Source organism: Podarcis tiliguerta, assembly GCF_965153285.1.
Source record: "Podarcis tiliguerta genome assembly, chromosome: Z".
In the NCBI taxonomy this organism is placed as follows: domain Eukaryota; kingdom Metazoa; phylum Chordata; class Lepidosauria; order Squamata; family Lacertidae; genus Podarcis; species Podarcis tiliguerta.
In genome coordinates, this window is record NC_139553.1 from 3,174,590 (window position 1) to 3,193,037 (window position 18,448).

The 18,448-nt window shown below is 46.9% G+C and overlaps 1 protein-coding gene across 2 annotated transcripts in view; it reads left to right on the forward strand.

Moving 5' to 3' along the window:
• The window catches only part of ABCA2 (ATP binding cassette subfamily A member 2), a 102,374-nt gene that overhangs the window by 67,510 nt on the left and 16,416 nt on the right, over positions 1 to 18,448 (forward strand). Inside the window, exons 25-38 of one of the 2 annotated variants that reach the window (XM_083422800.1) lie at positions 533 to 715; positions 2,336 to 2,520; positions 4,506 to 4,626; positions 5,250 to 5,540; positions 9,388 to 9,600; positions 10,610 to 10,712; positions 11,239 to 11,567; positions 12,246 to 12,459; positions 13,072 to 13,177; positions 13,738 to 13,849; positions 14,424 to 14,484; positions 15,750 to 15,924; positions 17,230 to 17,345; positions 17,998 to 18,145. In XM_083422800.1, coding sequence (XP_083278926.1) covers positions 533 to 715; positions 2,336 to 2,520; positions 4,506 to 4,626; positions 5,250 to 5,540; positions 9,388 to 9,600; positions 10,610 to 10,712; positions 11,239 to 11,567; positions 12,246 to 12,459; positions 13,072 to 13,177; positions 13,738 to 13,849; positions 14,424 to 14,484; positions 15,750 to 15,924; positions 17,230 to 17,345; positions 17,998 to 18,145 — 2,357 coding nt within the window. The remainder of the gene's footprint in view (positions 1 to 532; positions 716 to 2,335; positions 2,521 to 4,505; positions 4,627 to 5,249; positions 5,541 to 9,387; positions 9,601 to 10,609; positions 10,713 to 11,238; positions 11,568 to 12,245; positions 12,460 to 13,071; positions 13,178 to 13,737; positions 13,850 to 14,423; positions 14,485 to 15,749; positions 15,925 to 17,229; positions 17,346 to 17,997; positions 18,146 to 18,448) is intronic. The other variant, XM_083422801.1, reaches the window with a different exon arrangement.

Sequence of the window (18,448 nt, forward strand, 5' to 3'; positions counted from 1 at the left end):
TTATTGTAATTTTACTGGTGTTAGCCAGAGCCCGGCTCTGGACAGGGAGGGCGGGGTATAAATAATAATAATAATAATAATAATAATAATAATAGTTGTTGTTGTTGTTGTTATTTTGCCTTCCCTTGTTTCAGTTCGGCTGACCTTTCTGGAATGGGGGGGGGGGGGGAGCCAACACTGCAAAGCGGTTTGGCACTGCTTTAAATGCACAGTGTGAATGTGAGCCTTGGGGTGGACAACTAGTTCATCTTTGTGTCAATAAGGATCTTAGAGTCAATCTTAGAGTTGGAAGGGACCCTGAGGGTCACCTAGTCCAACCCCGTGCAATTTAGGACTCTCAGCTAAAACATCCCTGACAGATGGCCGTCCAGCCTCTGCTTAAAAATCTCCAGTGAAGGTGAGTGCATGATGCAGATGATTCTTTCCCCAGAACATTGTGGTTAAGTAATGTGTCCTTTTGTGAGGGGCTGTTGCCCTGCCCTTCGTGCCTCTGTGACAGCCCCTTTACCTAACCCTCACCCTTTTCCCACAGGAAGGACTATCCTCCTGTCCACGCACCACATGGATGAGGCTGACCTCCTGGGTGACCGCATCGCTATCATCTCTCATGGGAAGCTGAAGTGCTGTGGGTCCCCCCTCTTTCTGAAGAGCACCTACGGTGACGGGTATAAGCTTACCGTCGTTAAGAAGCAGTCGGACGCCCGAGCCAATGCTGGTCAGTGTTGGGCGTCGTGGTTTCAGGGGCTCCAGGACCAGACAACTGTTCTTTGTTTAAAGAGCAATTTGACTCTGACCACCCTTGTTTGTTTGTGCTCAGTTTCTAATACTCTGGTGCAGACTGCCCCTGTACGTGGAGGTTCCATATAGCAGTTTGCATTAGTGGTTGTTGATAAGCTCCTCCTCATCTTCCTGTCCCATATCTTTGTCTAGTTTCCACTTAAAGCCACCTTAAATTTAGGTCTTTATTGGACCACGCAAATCCCATAAGGCTTTTCTGTGTTGTGTGAGGAAGTACTTGTTTTTATCTTTCCTGGTTTTATATGCCATCAGTTTTTTATTGGGTGACACTCCACAACTATTCTGGGCCCACCAACCCATACTTGGTGGAAAGCCATACTTGGGATGGTTAACTATCCCTAAATACAGTGGTGCCTCGCAAGACGAAATTAATTCGTTCTGCGAGTTTTTTCGTCTTGTGAATTTTTCATCTTGCGAAGCACGGTTTCCCATAGGAATGCATTGACGGTTTTAAGAAAAAGGCACAAGACGTTTTCGTCTTGCGAAGCAAGCCCATAGGGAAATTCATCTTACGAAGCAACTCAAAAAACAAAAAACTCTTTCGTCTTGCGAGGTACCACTGTATAGGAAGCCTTCCTCTTTGGCCAGGTTTAATTGATTATATGGAAGATGCAGTAAAAACCCAATGGCTGCTGCCCTTGTGACAACTAGCATGTCCATTTCTACTGTAGTTTCTGTCGAGGGGCTAGGAAAGGCCTAATACATCCCATCAAACACTCCCTCCCTTGCTGCTCTGCTGAGTCTCTTATGGTCACTCTGCTTCAGGGTCAACCACAGTGCAGGTGACAGTGTTTTTTGATACAGCCGTTTTCATTAGAGAAAGTGAGTAGAGAGCTTTTCTCCCTCCCTCATGACACTAGAACTTGTGGACATCAAATGAGGTTGAATGTTAGACCATTCATGTCGGAGGAAAGTACTTATTCATGCAGCACATTGTTATAAACTGTGTAACCTCCCTCCTGCAGGGGACAGTGATGGCCACCCAGTGGCGTAGCGTGGTGGGTACAGGGGGGGCCAGCCGCACCGGGCACAACATCTGGGGGGGGGCGCTCGCACTCGCAGCTCTCTGCCCCTACCTGGCTCACTCACTCTCTCTCACTGCAGTGCTGGCTGTGCGAATCCGATCCGAGCCGCCGGGTCGCCGCCCACTGTGGAGGGGAGGGTGCCAGGCGTGCGGTGCGGTGCGGTGCGGAGAGAGAGCGAGGGACTATCTGGAGGAGGGACAGTGCAGCGGGGGGGCGCAAATTACTTGCCTTGCCCCGGGTTAGGGGGCGCAAATTACTTGCCTTGCCCCGGGTGCTGACAACCCACGCTACGCCACTGTGGCCACCAACTTGGATGGCTTTAAAAGAGAATTGGACAAATTCATGGAGGAGAGCAATGTTATGAATGACTACTAGCCACAATGGCTTTACATGCTTATGATAGGCATATGTGTATTTTTGTTAATGTTCCTGGTTGTAAACTGATATAAGGTGACAGCAAATAAACAATGAATCTTTTTCTCCTTCTCCCCCGCCCCCTCCTCTTTGTTTAGACTCTGGGCAGACCCACAGCTCTCCCTGCCAGTCTTCCATCAGCCCTTGCTCCGAAGCACGAGTCACACAGTTCATCAAGAAGTATGTTGCTTCCTGCCTCCTCATCTCTAACACCAACACAGAGCTCTCCTACATCCTCCCCAGTGAAGCAGTCAAGAAGGGCTGCTTCGAAAGGCTCTTCCAGGTACCAGGCGAATAAACAAAAGGGGGGTGGACAGGACTGGTTGTCTGGCATCCATCTGTCTCATGAGACAATGGAGGAGTGCGCCTTTGGGGGTGAAGTCAAACTGTTGAAGAGTTACAGCGCCTGCTGTGGCTGTGGAGACCGATATGGAAGAGACATGTTTTGTTGCAGCTGGGGCAAAGGAAGGCGTCCAGTTGTGCTGCTGCAGGTGCACCCGGGAATTTATTCTTTCTGTGTTCCTCCCAGCTGTCATTCCTCCTCTGGACACTGCTGTGGGTGCACGACCTGATTGTCTCCAGACACTGCGGTCGTTTGCAAGTGACTCCTATATGGGGGGGGGGGGGATTAATGTTGCCAGCCTTCATGTCCCATTTGCAGACATCTTTAAATTGGGGCACATAGGGTTTGGTTTAAATTTTGGATCTGTAGTCACACCCTCATACCCTCAAAGGCCTGGGCGGTTGTTTGGTAGGCATTTAAGAAATGTTTTAGAACAATAATGGATTGTTTGTTGGTTTTCTTGTTTGCTTATTGCATAAAACCTAGACGCCGTTTGATTGCAAAAACAAACAAAAAAAGCGCCCCTCAAAGCATTTTTTTAAAGATAATAAAATTATCAATGAGAAAGATTAACTGGTATAAATCAAAGCTTTCAAAAAGTTAAAACAGTAGACTAGAAACAGAATTAAACTCACCTCAACTTTCTAAACATCTGGGTAGGCTTATTTTAACAAGAATGTTTTTAGTAGGAACCGAAAAGAGTACATACGGTGAAGGTGACTGATCTCCGTATTCCTGCGCTGTGACATGCCTTCGAGATTGCCTCGCCCCATGCCCACTCAACCACTTCCATTTGCAGAACCAGCACCGTTACAGTTCCCACATAATATTCCTTCCACACTTGCAAGAAATTGATCTTTTAGTGTGGCAGCACCCACACACTTCGGAACTCCCTGCCTGTTGACATCAGGCAGACTCCTCCACTGTACTTGTTTTTGGCACTCACTGACACCTTTTGTTTAGGCAAGTCTACCCAAATATGTAGAACATTGACATGTGTTTTAATGCGGTTTTTAGAGTATCAGTGATTTTAATTATTTTTTGAATGTTTCAAATAGATGTTTTATTCTTTTTGTGAACTGTTTTACAAGCTGCCTATGTGAACCCAATAATTAGGTCATGGGCAATAGCTCATCCCCTCTGTTACTCTCCCCAGTAACTGAAACTCAGAGGTAGACTGGCTCTGAATGTGGAATATCTCTATAGCTATCATGACTAGGAGCCATGGATAGCCTTCTCATCCGTGATTTTTTTTTGTTTTGTTTTTTTAGCACTCAGTGCTTTTTTTTATAGAAAAAAGGTACCAGTTCTCACCATGAAGTTGTTAGAGTGTCACACCTTTAACATGGGGGGTGCCAGTACTGTGTACCCTCAAGTACCCCCAGAAGAAGAAAAAGCACTGCTAGCAGTACCCTTTAAATCAGTGGCTTATCAGCACATCTTGTAGCTGGGAATTCCAAAAGGTAGTTGTGCGTTGTCTAAAGAACGAGGAAGGCAAGATCAGGGCCTGCTCCAGTCAGGCTTTCTCCTCTTTCTGCAGAGCCAACTGCTACCATATTGCATGTGGAAACGAGCATCTGATGGCAGCTTTGTGAAAGTGTGGTGCCTGACGTATCTGTTGCATTTTTCCTAAATGTAGTTAGCTGCTTTGGAAGACTCTAGTTGAAAAGCAGGATACGAATCTACTAAATAAATGAATGTGTAACTTCATTTTGCCCATCCCAACAGGACAGGTGTTCCACCAATAACATCATACCATGAGGCTTTGACACGGAAACCTTGTACCTGGGTGGTGTGCTCAAAGAAGGATGCTCTTGGCTGATGCAGAATATTTTGACAGTTAGCAGTGCGTGGTGTCTAGTAGAGGTTAGATGGACACACCTGTGTTGACTCCCCTCTGGTTTCCTCCTATTCTGTTTCTTTAGCACCTGGAGCACAGTTTGGATGACCTAGACCTGACCAGTTTTGGGCTGATGGACACTACCCTGGAAGAGGTTTTCCTCAAGGTCTCAGAGGAAGACCAGTCTCTGGAGAACAGTGATGTTGGTAAGAATCATAGAATTGTAGAGTTGGAATGGACCCTGGCCTGGGGGTCATCTCATCCAACCCCCTGCAATGCAAAATCTCAACTAATGCGTCCATGACAGATGGCCTCCAAACCTCTGCTTAAAAACCTCCAAGAAAGGACACAACCTCCCGAGGGAGAACGTTCCACTGTGAGAACATTAATCTTATTTTCTTATCTGGCTTTAGACTGAACCTCTTCATGTTTCAATGTCACATCCAAACACATCCTGTGGAGCTGTAATAGCAAGTCTCCACCTGATGCTTTGCTTTGCTTTGTTGTAAAGTATTTCAATTACTTTGTGAACTTAAGAAAGGTTTAAGAAAAAGGAACCTGCTCATTTTGAACAAACTGTAAAACCAAATAAAGAGGTTACTGAACTGTAGCTCATAAAATTGACTATGTACGTACTGTTGGGCTCAAACCAAACCCTGTTTTCCACTACTCTGCTGTAATCTGAGCTTTTTTGGTTGGTAATCCATCAGAACAAATTTTGTCTCTTAAGGGTGGGGGGGAAGCGAGCTGTTGTCTTGAAAGCCTCTCGGGGCATTCTTCTGTGACTGCACTGAATAAATAACCGTCACTCTTTCTCCATCCCTTACAGATGTGAAAGAGTCCCAAAAGGATAGCTTCCCTCTGCCCGACTCGCAACTGGGCCCCAAGGCTGAGGCTAACGGGGAACTCCTCCTAGGGGCAGAGACTCTCGAGAAGCCTGAGGCAGACCAGGGGAACCTGCGGTCCTGCTCCCAGCTCACCCAGTCTCAGACGTCACTGCAGTCGTTGTCCTCAGCCGGCTCTGTGAGAGGCGATGAAGGTGGGGCTTATTCGGAGTTCTATGGGGATTACTCTCCGTTGTTTGATAACCCGCAAGACCCTGATAACGTCAGTCTGCAAGGTTTGTAACACGTGAGAGACCTTGCGTGTTCCCCACCCCGGGAGGAGGGCACCGTGGTGTGGCGGGGTGGGGGTGGGGACGAGATCCTACACTGTGGCTGCAGAGGTGTGAGGGGAGAATGTCTCACCTGGAAACCTTAAGGATTTGGTGCTGTGGGCTTAGAATCATAGAACCATAGAAGGGACCCCAAAGGTCATCCAGCCCAACCAATGCAGGAATCTCAGCTGAAGCAATGGAATTTTCCAGTTCCGTATTTTTCGCTCTATAAGATGCACCAGACCATAAGATGCACCTACTTTTGTTTTTGTTTTTTATAATTAATTTTTATTCAATTTCCAATATACATTCCATCCATATTTAACATCCACCTCTAACATATACATCTTTTAGACTTCCCTCATTATCACTATTACTCACATTTCTTAAATTATATTGCACTTTAACAATCTTAATCTTATCATATCTTTCAAGCAACATTTCAGTCAATCATTTTCACAAAGCTTCTTGAAAACCTACAAGCGTTAGTTGCTCCTCCCATACATTTTTGATATACTCTGTAAATTTATTCCAGTCCTCGGTGAATCTCTGATCGCGTTGGTTCCGGATTTTTCCCGTCAATTTGTTCATTTCTGCATATTCCATCAGTTTCATTCTCCATTCTTCCCTAGTCGGCATTTCTTCCTGTTTCCATTTCTGGGCCATCAAAATTCTTGCTGCTGTCACTGCATACCTAAATAATTTCACATCATTCTTTTTAATTTCATTCCCTAATATTCCTAATAGAAATGCTTCTGGTTTCTTAATAAAAGTATATTTCAACATTTTCTTCATCTCATTATAAATCATTTCCCAGAAACCTTTCACTTTCTTGCATTCCCACCACATATGATAAAATGTTCCCTCTTTTTCCTGACATTTCCAACATTTATTACTGCACCTAGTTTTTGGAGGAGGAAAACAAGGGAAAAATATTCTGAATCCCAGAAGCCAGAACAGCAAGAGGGATAGCTGAGCAGCAATCCCTCCTGCTGTTCTGGCTTCAGCGATAGCTACGCAGGCTGCATTCGCTCCATAAGATGCACACACATTTCCCCTTACTTTTTAGGAAGGAAAAGGTGTGTCTTATAGAACGAAAAATACGGTAAACCTTCAGCAAAATACGTAACAGGCATTTTCCATTTCAGTGTCCATTAAACCATTATACTTAACATGATGGGACTCAGCTACAAGTGCTTTCACCCTAACAGGGTGTGGAGCTAGCACTTAGAATCATAGAATTGTAGAGTTGGAAGGGACCCCCGGGGTCATCTAGTCCAACCCCCTGCAATGCAGGAATCTCAGCTAAAGCATCAATAACAGATGGCCACCCAACCTCTGCTTAAAAACCTCCAAGGAAGGAGAGCCCACAACTTCCTGAGGGACACCGTTCCACTGTCTAACACCTCTTACTGTCAGAAAGTTTTTCCAGATGTTTAGTCAGAATCTCTTTTCTTGTAACCTGAAGCCATTGGTTTGAGTGCTACTCTCCAGAGCAGTAAAATGAGCTTGTTTCCCTCCATATTCCATCTGATAGCCCTTAAGATATTTGAAGATGGCCATCATACCTCCTCCCAGTCTTATCTTCTCCAGGTTAAACAAACCCAACTCCCTCAAGGAACCACTAATAGTGGTTTGGGTTTGGTCAGTAAACCAGCTATGAATCCACCTAACAAGTACCTCGTGCACCCCACATTTTACCAGCTTCCTTGCAAGGATATCATGGGGGACTTTGTCAAAATCAAGATTTTGAAATCAAGATACACTATGTACACAGCATTCCCCTGATCCACCAAGTTTGTCACTCCATCAAAAAAAGAAATGGGAATCGTCTGGCTTGAAATTGGTTTTGAGAAACCCATGTTGAAAAGCATCCCATGCTTAGAAAATCATCGTTTTCTAAGTGCTCACAGACCAAATGTTGAATTATCTGTTCAAGGACCTTTTCTGGTATTGATGTCAAGCTCACTGGTTGATAGTTATCCAGGTCTTCTTCTCCCTTTTTGAAAATGAGGGCAATATTTGCCTGCCTCTAGTCTGCAGGGGCCTCACCTGTTCTCCAAGAAGTCCCAAAGATCATAGGCAAAGACTCTGAGATTACACCTGCAATCTCCTTTAGTGTACCCTTGGGTGCAGCCAGGGGTGTAGCGCCCCCCCCCCCAGTACCCGGTATGTGTGTAGGGCCCCCCCCCCCCCGGCAGGAACGGAGGCCACTACTGGTCAGGGCCTGGAACAGGGCACCCTCAGCGCCCCATCCCCCTGTCAGCGGCAGAGACTGGATGAGTGTCCCCGGCGCTGACAGGTGGGGTGCGGAGGGTACTCTTCACCCTCCATGCTCCCCTAAATCCTACCACTGCTGCTGCCAGGCGGGAGCAGGGCTTGGAGGATGATGAGCAACCTCTGTGCTCTGTCCGCATCTGAGTGTCATCAGCTGGTGGGCAGAGGGCGAGGCGCAGAGTGTGAAGAACACCCTGCTCCTCCCTTGACTGGCGCTTGAGTGCCCACCTGTCAGAGGTGGGGACTGGGGAGTCTGAGGTGGGTCTGATGCTTTTTTTTTTTTAGACGGAGGGATCTGTAAGATGAGCTAAACAGATTGGTTTGTGAGGCTACTTCTGCTTGCTCCCCCTGGTGGGCAGGTGGGGAGTGTTGGTTATTTATGGACACCAGACTAACTGAAACATAAAAAGCCCAGACCTCTGCCCCAAGGGGCTTCCAGTCTAAATATATGAGAGACCACTTCCTGCCCTTCCAGGTGCTGAGATCATCAGAGGTGGCCTTCTTGGTAGTTCCACAGCCCTCAGAGGTTTGGAGTGGTGGCCCGAGAGAGGGTCTTCTCTGACCCTAAGCTGTGGAATTCCCTCCCCAGAAAGTTGTATCTGGCACCCTCACCATACAGCTTTTGGGGAATGCTAAAGGTTACCGCTGTACCCTGGCCTTTGACACCTGATATGTGTTTCTTCAGAACCCACCCTGTTTATGTAAATGCAAAGTGCTTCAACTGTGTGTGTGGTGTTTTTTTATTCCGGATTTTAAATTGCTGTAATCCACCATGGGGCCTGCTGGCAAATGCTGGGTGATAAATAAATGTAATAATAATAATAATTAATAATACAGCCAACTCACATCTTATGTGGGGGTTATGTTTCAGGGAGGGCATTTAAAGCCAAAATTGTTTAATATCAAAGCACTCGCTTGGAACTGACCCTACACAAGCAAACTTGCCTTCTGGAGTGACCCAAACGAGTCTTACCCTCCCCAGCAAGGCATGTAGCTTTTAAGCTCCCTGCCTTGCTTACTCGGCTCTTGGAGGCTCTTGCGGAAACTCGGATGGACCCAGGAGATCTGACAAGAGCCCACCATAGTCTGGTAAGCAAGGAGGAGATCTTAAAAGCTCTTTCCGCGCTGGGAAAACCCTGCACAAAAAGAGCTTTTAAAGCTCTCCGCCTTCTATGCATTTAACATTTGTGATTTTGACCGGTTAGCCATCCACCACGTAAAGCTGAAATTGCACGAATTAAATGTGTGTTAAGTTGTATTAAGTAAAGCATTTTGACAGTGGGGAAGACTGCAGGAGGTGGGGGGGGCAGGAGAAGGCACAGGACTCGAAGCACCCCATGAATGCCACTCTGTGGGGTACCACTCCTATAGGCCCCATGTCTCTGGGACGTGGAAGTCCCAGAGACATGTCTTCTGCCTGTTTTCGGTAGGTGGGGGTCATATATCTGCCTGCAGCCTGTTGTTTTTGGACCCCACCCTACGAGAGAGAGAGAAAGAGAAGCCTCAGTCTCCCCTCTGCTCTTTCCCACTGCAGACCCAGAGGCGGACCTGGATGAACATGCGCTGGTGGGGCAGGGGAGCATCAAGCTGGAGGGCTCTTGGCTCAAGCTGCGCCAATTCCACGGGCTCATCGTCAAGCGGTTCCACTGTGCCAAGCGGAACACAAAGGCCCTCTTCTCCCAGATCCTGCTGCCTGCGTTCTTCGTCTGTGTAGCCATGACAGTGGCGCTCTCCGTGCCCGAGATAGGTAGGTGCACTGAAGCAGGCTGTGCCCCCAGCGGTCCCCAAAAATACAGAAGGCCAGATTATTAATTGATTGATTATTTCATTTAGTTACATTTCATAATATTTATATGCCGCTTGATTGTAGAAGACCTTAAAGCAGTTTACACACACTCAAAAAGAACAGAACACAGTAAGTTTCTTTAGTAAAAACAATTACAACATTTTTTTAATAAGCATACCAGCATTCTAAATCTCTGACTAGGCTTGCCTAAACAAAAATATTTTTAAGCAGGTACCAGAAAGGGTACAGTGGCAGGGAGTTCCAAAGTGTAGGTGCTGCAACACTGAAGATTAAGCCTGGTATACTGTAGAGATGAGAGCACTGGGCTGTTTTAACAGTGGCACCTAGACTGTGGATCTCAGTCCCTTGGAGTAATACAGCTTCCATGGTTCAGATTTCTTTTGGATCTGTTTCAGTTTCAGCGGGGCCTTTGAATTATTGCTACCCTGGTTTTCTAGTTCAGCTGCATGGTCATCATATTTGTTGTTCGGATTCTGGATTTTAAAACACTTTTACATTGCAAGCTACTTTGAAGGTATTTGGGACGGGTGCACAGTGTATCTTCTGTTAAAACATCTGCCCTATATGCTGATGTGCTGCTGGGCCGGGTTCAAGGTTCTTGTGTTGATATACAAAGCCCTTGATATACAAAGCCCTTGGGTCCAGGGTCCCTTGAGCACCACCTGGCTGCCAAATTCTACACCAGCTGAAGTTTCTGAACCTTCTTCAAAGGCAGCCCCACATAGACCGTGTTGCAGTATGACTGAGAGTTTCAAAATGAAAAGATGGTGTGCTTTGTGGAAAAACTGGAAGAGATCAGGAAGGGACGAAGAGGTGTTTTAGGGTGAAGGGAATCCATAGAATATTGGGGGAAAGATTCATATATCCCCACCCCATGCATTTTACTGCTTAAATTGGGGTATCTCTTAGAGCTTCAAAGCAGCTGTAACAAATGTTGTTTGTTTCACAGGAGACCTACCTCCTCTCATCCTCTCGCCGTCCCAGTACCACAACTACACCCAGCCCAAAGGCAACTTCATCCCATATGCCAACGAGGAACGGCGCGAATACCGGTGAGAGCTCTGTCATTCCACCTTTTCCAGATCTGGACCCAGAAGCCATAGGGACTCTGGTGACACTTTATTTTTCTGAAAGGTTGCATGCAGAGAAAGAAGAATTTTTTTCCGGCTACAACTTTGTTTGTGATGGGAAAAGAAGCCTGAGTAGGATTTCCCATGGGAGTCACCAAGGCAGTAAACGTTCCGAGGCCAGAATATCCAACAGATATTCGCTAAATTTTTGTACGTCTTAGATAGTCTTGAGGGGGTGAGGTACCATCTGTGCTGCATCTTTAACATATTTTCCTTGGTGTTATAACACGCCGTAAATTTCATATTTGTTCTCCAAAGATTTCCCCATTCGGTCATGATTATTGGGCGGCCAATATCCTGTGCCCATCTAATCATTGTTTTAAAAGCTCTTCAGCTCTCTCCCCCACCCACCTTGCTTTCTAACTGAGACCTCCGGGTACAGGGTGGTATAATAATAATAATAATAATAATTAATAATAATAAAATAATACATACCCTCCTCTGGCAGGTTCAAGCAGTCAGCGGATGCGAAGCCCCAGCAGTTGGTTGAGACCTTCTACCGTCCCTCAGGGGTGGGGGCCACCTGTGTGCTCAAGACGGCTTTCAACAGCACATTGGACCAGCTGGTGCAGTCCCTGAACCTCAACAGCAATGAGTCAAAGATGCTGGCGGCCAAGTACTTTGATGCTATGTGCGTGGATTCCTTCACCCAGGGACTGCCCCTCTCCAATTTTGTGCCGCCCCCTCCGTCACCCGCCCCTTCCGACTACCCCTTCTCCCTGGACGAGGACTTGCTGAGGGCCTGGAACTCCACCACTTACCCCTCCACTGTCAGAGGTAAAGTTTGGGTATCTGCCCTGTTGGGTTGAAGCTTTGGGTTGAAGATTCAAATTGAGCGGTAGCACTATTAGGGTACCTGGAAGCAGGAGTAGAAAAGGGTTTTCAGAGCATGCCAGAGCCAACACACCATGAAGGTCTTGCTCAGTAAGCCAGGCTGAGCTCTTAAAAGCTCTTGGTTGGGGAAGATCTTCCATGGATTTAATGTGCACGGTTTCGACAGCCTTCAACTGCACAGGGTTGAAATTCCGCAAGTTAAATGCTCATAGATGTCATCGTACTATATAGATACAGATACAGTGGTACCTCTGGTTGCAAACGAGAACCGTTCCGGAGCCCATTTGCAACATGAATAGAATGCAATCTGCAGCTGTGCATCTGCGCACACACGGATTGCGATTTGCCGCTTTGCGCATGCGCGTGATGTCATTTTGCGCGTCTGCGCATGTGCGAGCGTCGAAACCCGGAAGTAACCCTTTCCGGTCCTTCTGGGTGACCGCAGGATGCAACCTGAAGCAACCTGAAAAAACGTATCATGAAGCAAACGTAACATGAGATATGACTGTATAGCTATTTTTAAAAGAATGCATGGAGGTCCCTTCGTACTTCAGTTGGGACAAAGCACAGGAAGGAATAATCCTTGTGCTTAACGCGGCTCCTTTGCTCTTCCCCTCACAGAGACGGTCACTTCTGCCCCATCACTGGCCAGCATCATCCACGAGCCCATCAAGTGCACTTGCTCTATGCAGGGCACCGGCTTTTCCTGCCCAAGTGGAGTCGGGGGCCACCCCCCACAGAGGAAGGTTGTGACGGGCGACATTCTGGTGGACATTACTGGCCGCAACGTCTCAGAGTACTTGCTGTATACGTCAGACCGCTTTCGGCTGCATCGGTAGGGGTGGGTGTGTTGGGGAGGGAGGGGAATTGAGGCAGCTGTCTGTCTCAAGACAGGGCCTTTTCTGTGGCTGCTCCCATATGGCAGGATCCCCTTCCAAAGGAGGCCAGATTGGCTCCCTCCTTGTCATCCTCCCACCTGGCAGGCTAAGGTGTTGACAGTCAGAGCAAGCAGCATTTAAATGCTGGTTTTAAATGTGTTTCAGTGTAATTGTTTTGGCAAATGTGCTTTTTTTGCTTTGCATTTTGCAATGATGTTTTTAAATGCTAGAAGGCACCTTGAATTCCAGGAGAAGAGTGATGTATAAATGTAATAAAGAATAGTAATCTGTCTCTGCCATTTTGTTTTGGTTTGCTCAGTCTGAGGGCAGCCTAGGCAGCAGTGGAGGCTGGTCCATGAGGTCCACCAGCTTTAGTCTGCCCTCAGCTAGCTCCTCATCTGCCTGCTTTACAACTAGCCAAAGGGTCATTTTGGCCCTGGCTTCACCGCTTTTGACCCTTCCAGTCCCAACGGGCCATATGGCCCCACTGCACCTCAGTTTTGCAAAATTTAAACCCTTTGTACTGGTGTGAGCTCTGCATTTCTGCTCTGCTGTCTGTTCTCGCACAGGTACGGAGCAATGACCTTTGGCAATCTCCTGAAATCCATACCAGCATCCTTTGGGGCCAAAGCTCCTCCCATGGTGCAGAAGATTGCTGTTCGGAGAGCTGCGCAGGTATTTGCTTTTTAAAATAAAAATATTTCTATAGCCTGCCCTTCGTCGATACAGATACTCGATAAAGTAGCAACCACCACCATTAAATAAATAAGGCAGAGCAGGCTAAACGTGGGACCAAAGGTAGGAGACCCTAGTTGTCCTTCCGTTTCATTTTGATCAGAATAGAGATCCATCTTCAGTACAGTAGATAAGGATGTTGGGCCAGAACCTGGTGCCCGCCAGAGGTTTTGGACTACAACTCCCAGGCAGCACAGCCATGCTGGAGGAGATAATACAGCTTTGCTTGTTGGAGGGTGATGGGAATTGTAGTCCAAAGGCCCTGGGGGCCATCAGATTGGAGAAGGCTGTAGTAGAGCCAGGATGGTTTGGGTTCAAATCTCAGATCAGCCATGAAGCTAATTGGGAGGCTTTAGGGCAATCACAATATTTTGCATAACCTACTCCTCCAGATTGCTGCGTAGATAAAATGTGGCTGCCAGTCTGTGCTCCTGTTTAACAGAAGAGCAGCTTTGCTCAGAAATATGTAATGTCTCTCCCCCATATCTCTCTTTGGCCAGGTTTATTACAACAACAAGGGCTACCACAGCATGCCTACGTACCTCAACACCCTCAACAATGCCATCCTCCGTGCCAACCTGCCCAAGACCAGGGGGAACCCGGCTGCCTATGGTGAGCCAGTCAGCCCTTGTGTGTTGAAACTGGGGAGCGGGTTGAAAGGCAGAAGATACTCAGGACTGTATCTGAACTTCTGGATGTAGCTGGATTTTGTTTTATTTGGTGATTTCCACTTAGTTGCTCTTAACACCGCGATGGTGAAAATCTGTTTAATATGAGGCCTCTTGCAAGTGTGCCTCTCTGCTCCTTACATCGGTTTTGGATGGTCCATCCGTGGAAGATGCTCTTTGATCAGAAATATGTTGAAAAGAAAAGATTCTAGGAAGAGAAGCTTGTGCCTGCAGGGGCTTACTCGAATGGCTCTTAATTTGCAGAATGGGAGCACCATGTCAAAGGAGTGCCTTGCTTGTAGGCCTTCCAGAGCCTGGTGCTCCACTCCCCCCCAAATGTTTTGGACCACAGATCCCATCACCCATCCAGAATTTCCTGGTTGGGGCTGATGGGAATTGTAGTCCAAAACATCTGAAAAGCACCAGATTGGAGGTGCCTGGTTTTGGCTACAGCTTCTTGCCATTCTGGAGTGCAAAGCAGTTCATCCAATTCCTGTTCTTCTCCTCTTACACTCCAGGTATCACCCTGACCAACCACCCGATGAACAAAACCAGTGCCAGCCTCTCCTTGGATTACCTGTAGGTATCCATTTATTTTAAATTTTAAAATGAAATTGGGGGTGGGTTTGGTTCTTTGAACTGAGAGTGTGCTATGTGCTTTTTCTTTCCTTTTAAAAAAGAGAATAATAATTTTATTATTTATACCCTGCCCATCTGGTTGTGTTTCCCCAGCAGAATAATATAAACAAACGGGTAAGAGGAAGAGCTGGCAGAGTTGCCTTTATCCCCTCCTTTGTTTATATTATTCTGCAGCTCCTCACAGCCCTAGTCAACATGGCTGTTGGCTCATGGGAGTTGTGGTCCAAAACGTCTGGAGGATACTAGGTTCTGCCTGGACACTGAGGTCCAGCGCCGAGGGCCTTCTGGCAGTTCTCTCACTGCGAGAAGCCAAGTTACAGGGAACCAGGCAGAGGGCCTTCTCGGTGGTGGCACCTGCCCTGTGGAACACCCTTCCACCAGATGTCAAAGAGAAAAATAACTACCAAAATTTTAGAAGACATATGAAGGCAGCCCTGTTTAGGGAAGCTTTTAATGTTTAATAGGTTACTGTATTTTAGTGTTTTGTTGGAAGCCGCCCAGAGTGACTGGGGAAACCCAGCCAGATGGGCGGGGTATAAATAATAAAATATTATTATAAAAAACATCTTAAAGCCTTAAACATTTACTTTTTGTGTCGTGTGTTGTTAACAAAGCACATACATCTGTTTGTGCATTAAATTTGTTAAATAGTTGATTATATTAAATCTATTACTTGTGTGTTTAGTTATACATATTTAATTAAATATATTGTGTATATTAAATAATATTGAATATATTGTGAACACTTTAATTTACAATATGGAAGTTTAACTCAGTGTGTGGCCTCTGCAGGTCCTATGTCAAAGTATTCTTACAGCCCACTTGGTATGAAAAGATGGACCGCCCTGCCCTAGAGAGCTGCTGCCAGCCAAAGTAGATAATCATGGGGTTGATGGACAAATAGTCTGGCCTGGTCTAAGGCAGCTTCTGGTGTTGCTTAACAGGTTGGCCCCCATCAAATAAACTACCTCTAGTCTGCAGTGCCAGTCACACTTATTGGAACTCCTTGGGGCTTGCCCCTGAGTTGACGGGCAGGGCTTTGCACTCTAGATTTGTCCTACCAATTAAGCGGATCAGAGACCATCACACTCATTTAGAAACTCATGTTTCTTGCTACCTAGTCCCCGTAGCCTATAGCAGATTGCATAATGGTGCCTGGATTTATTGCCCTGTGTCTTTCTCCTCCTTTCTCTGGCCAACCATAGCCTCCAGGGCACCGACGTGGTTATCGCCATCTTCATCATTGTGGCCATGTCCTTCGTGCCGGCCAGCTTCGTGGTCTTCCTGGTAGCAGAGAAGTCCACCAAAGCCAAGCACCTCCAGTTTGTGAGCGGCTGCGACCCAGTGATCTACTGGCTGGCCAATTACGTCTGGGACATGGTATCTTCACAAAGCTTTTGTTGTTGTTGTTGTTTTAAATCTGGTTCAGAAAAGCAGTTCATGTTCTCACTTGTTTGGTTGGTGGGTTGTAGCATTTCTACTCTGCTGTTCAGCCATAAAGGCTCCTCAAGTGCCTTATATACAATCAGTTGAAACAAGAAAGTCCCTGCCCCTGCAGGCTTACAATCTTAAAAAGGGGGGAAAGCGCAACACACGAGGGAAAAGGGGCAGGGAGAGAAGCTTAGACACTAATTCAGGGGTCTGCAAAGTTTACCTTGCCTGGGCCAGTTCACTCCAGCAGAGATCCCTCCATGGGCGGGATTGCACACGCGATTTCTGGCGTCTGTGCAGACATGGTTTTCGGCACCCCGGAAGCGAGTCCCCATGCCGTGCTGCACTGGTTTAGCGCAGTGCACAGGGACTCGCCGAGCGAGTGGCTCGGTTCAGGGGCAGCTCGTGGGCTGGTTAAACGACCCCCATGGGCCGCTTGTGGCCCATGGGCCTTAGGTTGCCGGCCCCTGAACTAATTCTTCAACAGTTGTTCTTCTAATGACCAGCTGGCACAGTTCTGCGGCAAGAGGTGTCTGGTGGAGCTGGGCTTTGGCAAAGCTGATGAAAGGAGACTTCTGCTTCCTATTCCTCCTGCTGAGGAAGCCTGATGGAGTGGCTGCCCCTAGGTGACAAGTCAGGGGAGAGGAGCTGGCCTCTCACAGCAGAGCCAATGGAGAGAATTCTTGTGTAGCCAGGTTGGAGGAAGCCTTCCCCTGGTATGTCTTGAAGTTGCTGTGAATCAGACTAATATTGTTATTTAGTTTGTATGCTGCCCTTTGTCAGAAGGCCAGAGGCCAGTTTATAAAATGCAACACAACGCAAACGTTGCCACATAATATCTGTGCGGCTTAAAACCCAGGGGAATTCTATAAACACAATTTATAGCAGTAAGAAATGTATAGTGAAATACAGATTCTCTTCAAAAGCAGCAGCAGCAGCATAAAAATTAAGGGATCAGAAAATCAGCAGCAGGGTATCTAAAATACAAAAACAGTTGCACAAATACATAATCTCCTTTCTGTGCAAAAGCGGCTCTTGGTTCTGGCTGCCCACAGAAAACGAGAGACCCTCCCGGCCTCTCACCCTGGGAAATCTTCACTTCCTTGGCTCTCACTCAGGGTCCTTCCGCTTTTTGTCTGCTGTTTTCATGTCAGAAAACGCAGGATTGAATATAGCAGGGGTTGTGGTGGTGATGCAAAACCTCTACTTCTAGAGACTCTTCATGCTTTCCTTCCCTTTTCTTCCCTCCTGCAGTTGAATTACCTGGTCCCAGCAACCTGCTGCATTATCATCCTCTTTGTGTTTGACCTGCCAGCATACACCTCGCCCACCAACTTTCCAGCTGTGCTCTCTCTCTTCCTGCTTTATGGGTACGTTGGCACAAACAGCAAAACTGTTGCGTTGTCCTTGTGGGCATCCAGAATGATCTTCAGAGAGAGGGAGGGTGAGAGGTTATGCCTGTTCCCTCTGTTGTGGTGGCACTACCATGTTCAGGGGCAGTCTACCTTAGGGAACCAGATATTGGGAACATGCTAGGGAGGGCAATTGCCTTCCTGCCTTGCTCACAGGCTTCCCATTGGAGCATCTGGTTGGCCACAGTGGGAAGCAGGATGGACTTGCCTTGGTCCGATTGAACAGTGCAAATACTTGTGCTTTTTGGGCAGACTCTGCCTCTGTATATATGATTTCCAATTGTACAAAAATATCATAACGACCAGGTTTCTCTGGCTGCATAAACCAAATGTTTATCAGATTATCTGAGGGTCTGCAATGAATAAAATCATCAACAGTGATTTAGACTGAATCTCCTTTTTCGATCCATTAAATGATGGTAATAAAAACAGGGCAGACACATATGCAGTCAGCTACTTTCCTATTTGAGAGAGTTCTTTATGGACCCAGAAAGGCTGTATATAGCAGTCCTCCTGCCAGAGGTAAAAAATTGCCTCCTTAACGGCACCACCTCTCAATTTGCCTCTTAATGATCTCTCTCTCTTTCCACTCTGCCCCACCACCCTCCAGCTGGTCCATCACCCCCATCATGTACCCAGCATCCTTCTGGTTTGAGGTGCCCAGCTCAGCTTACGTCTTCCTGATCGTCATCAACCTGTTCATTGGCATCACTGCCACCGTGGCCACGTTCCTGCTGCAGCTTTTTGAGCACGACAAGGTGAGCGGGACTCGGGCGAGAGGTGGTGGAAAAGTTATAGCCTTGGCTCTCCCATGAGGCTGCCTTGGGGAGCCATTTTGAACAGGGAAACTCTGATCTACTCTCATACTTGCTCTTCGTTTGTAAGAAATTGATCTTTTAATGCAGCAGCACCCAGACTTTGGAATTCTCTGCGTGTTGACATCAGGCAAGCACGTTCATTGTGCCCTTTGGTGCCTGCTAAAAACATTTTTGTTTACGGAAGCCAACCCAGATATGTAGAACATTGATTGATGTGTGTTTTAGTCTGGTTTCACTTTATCG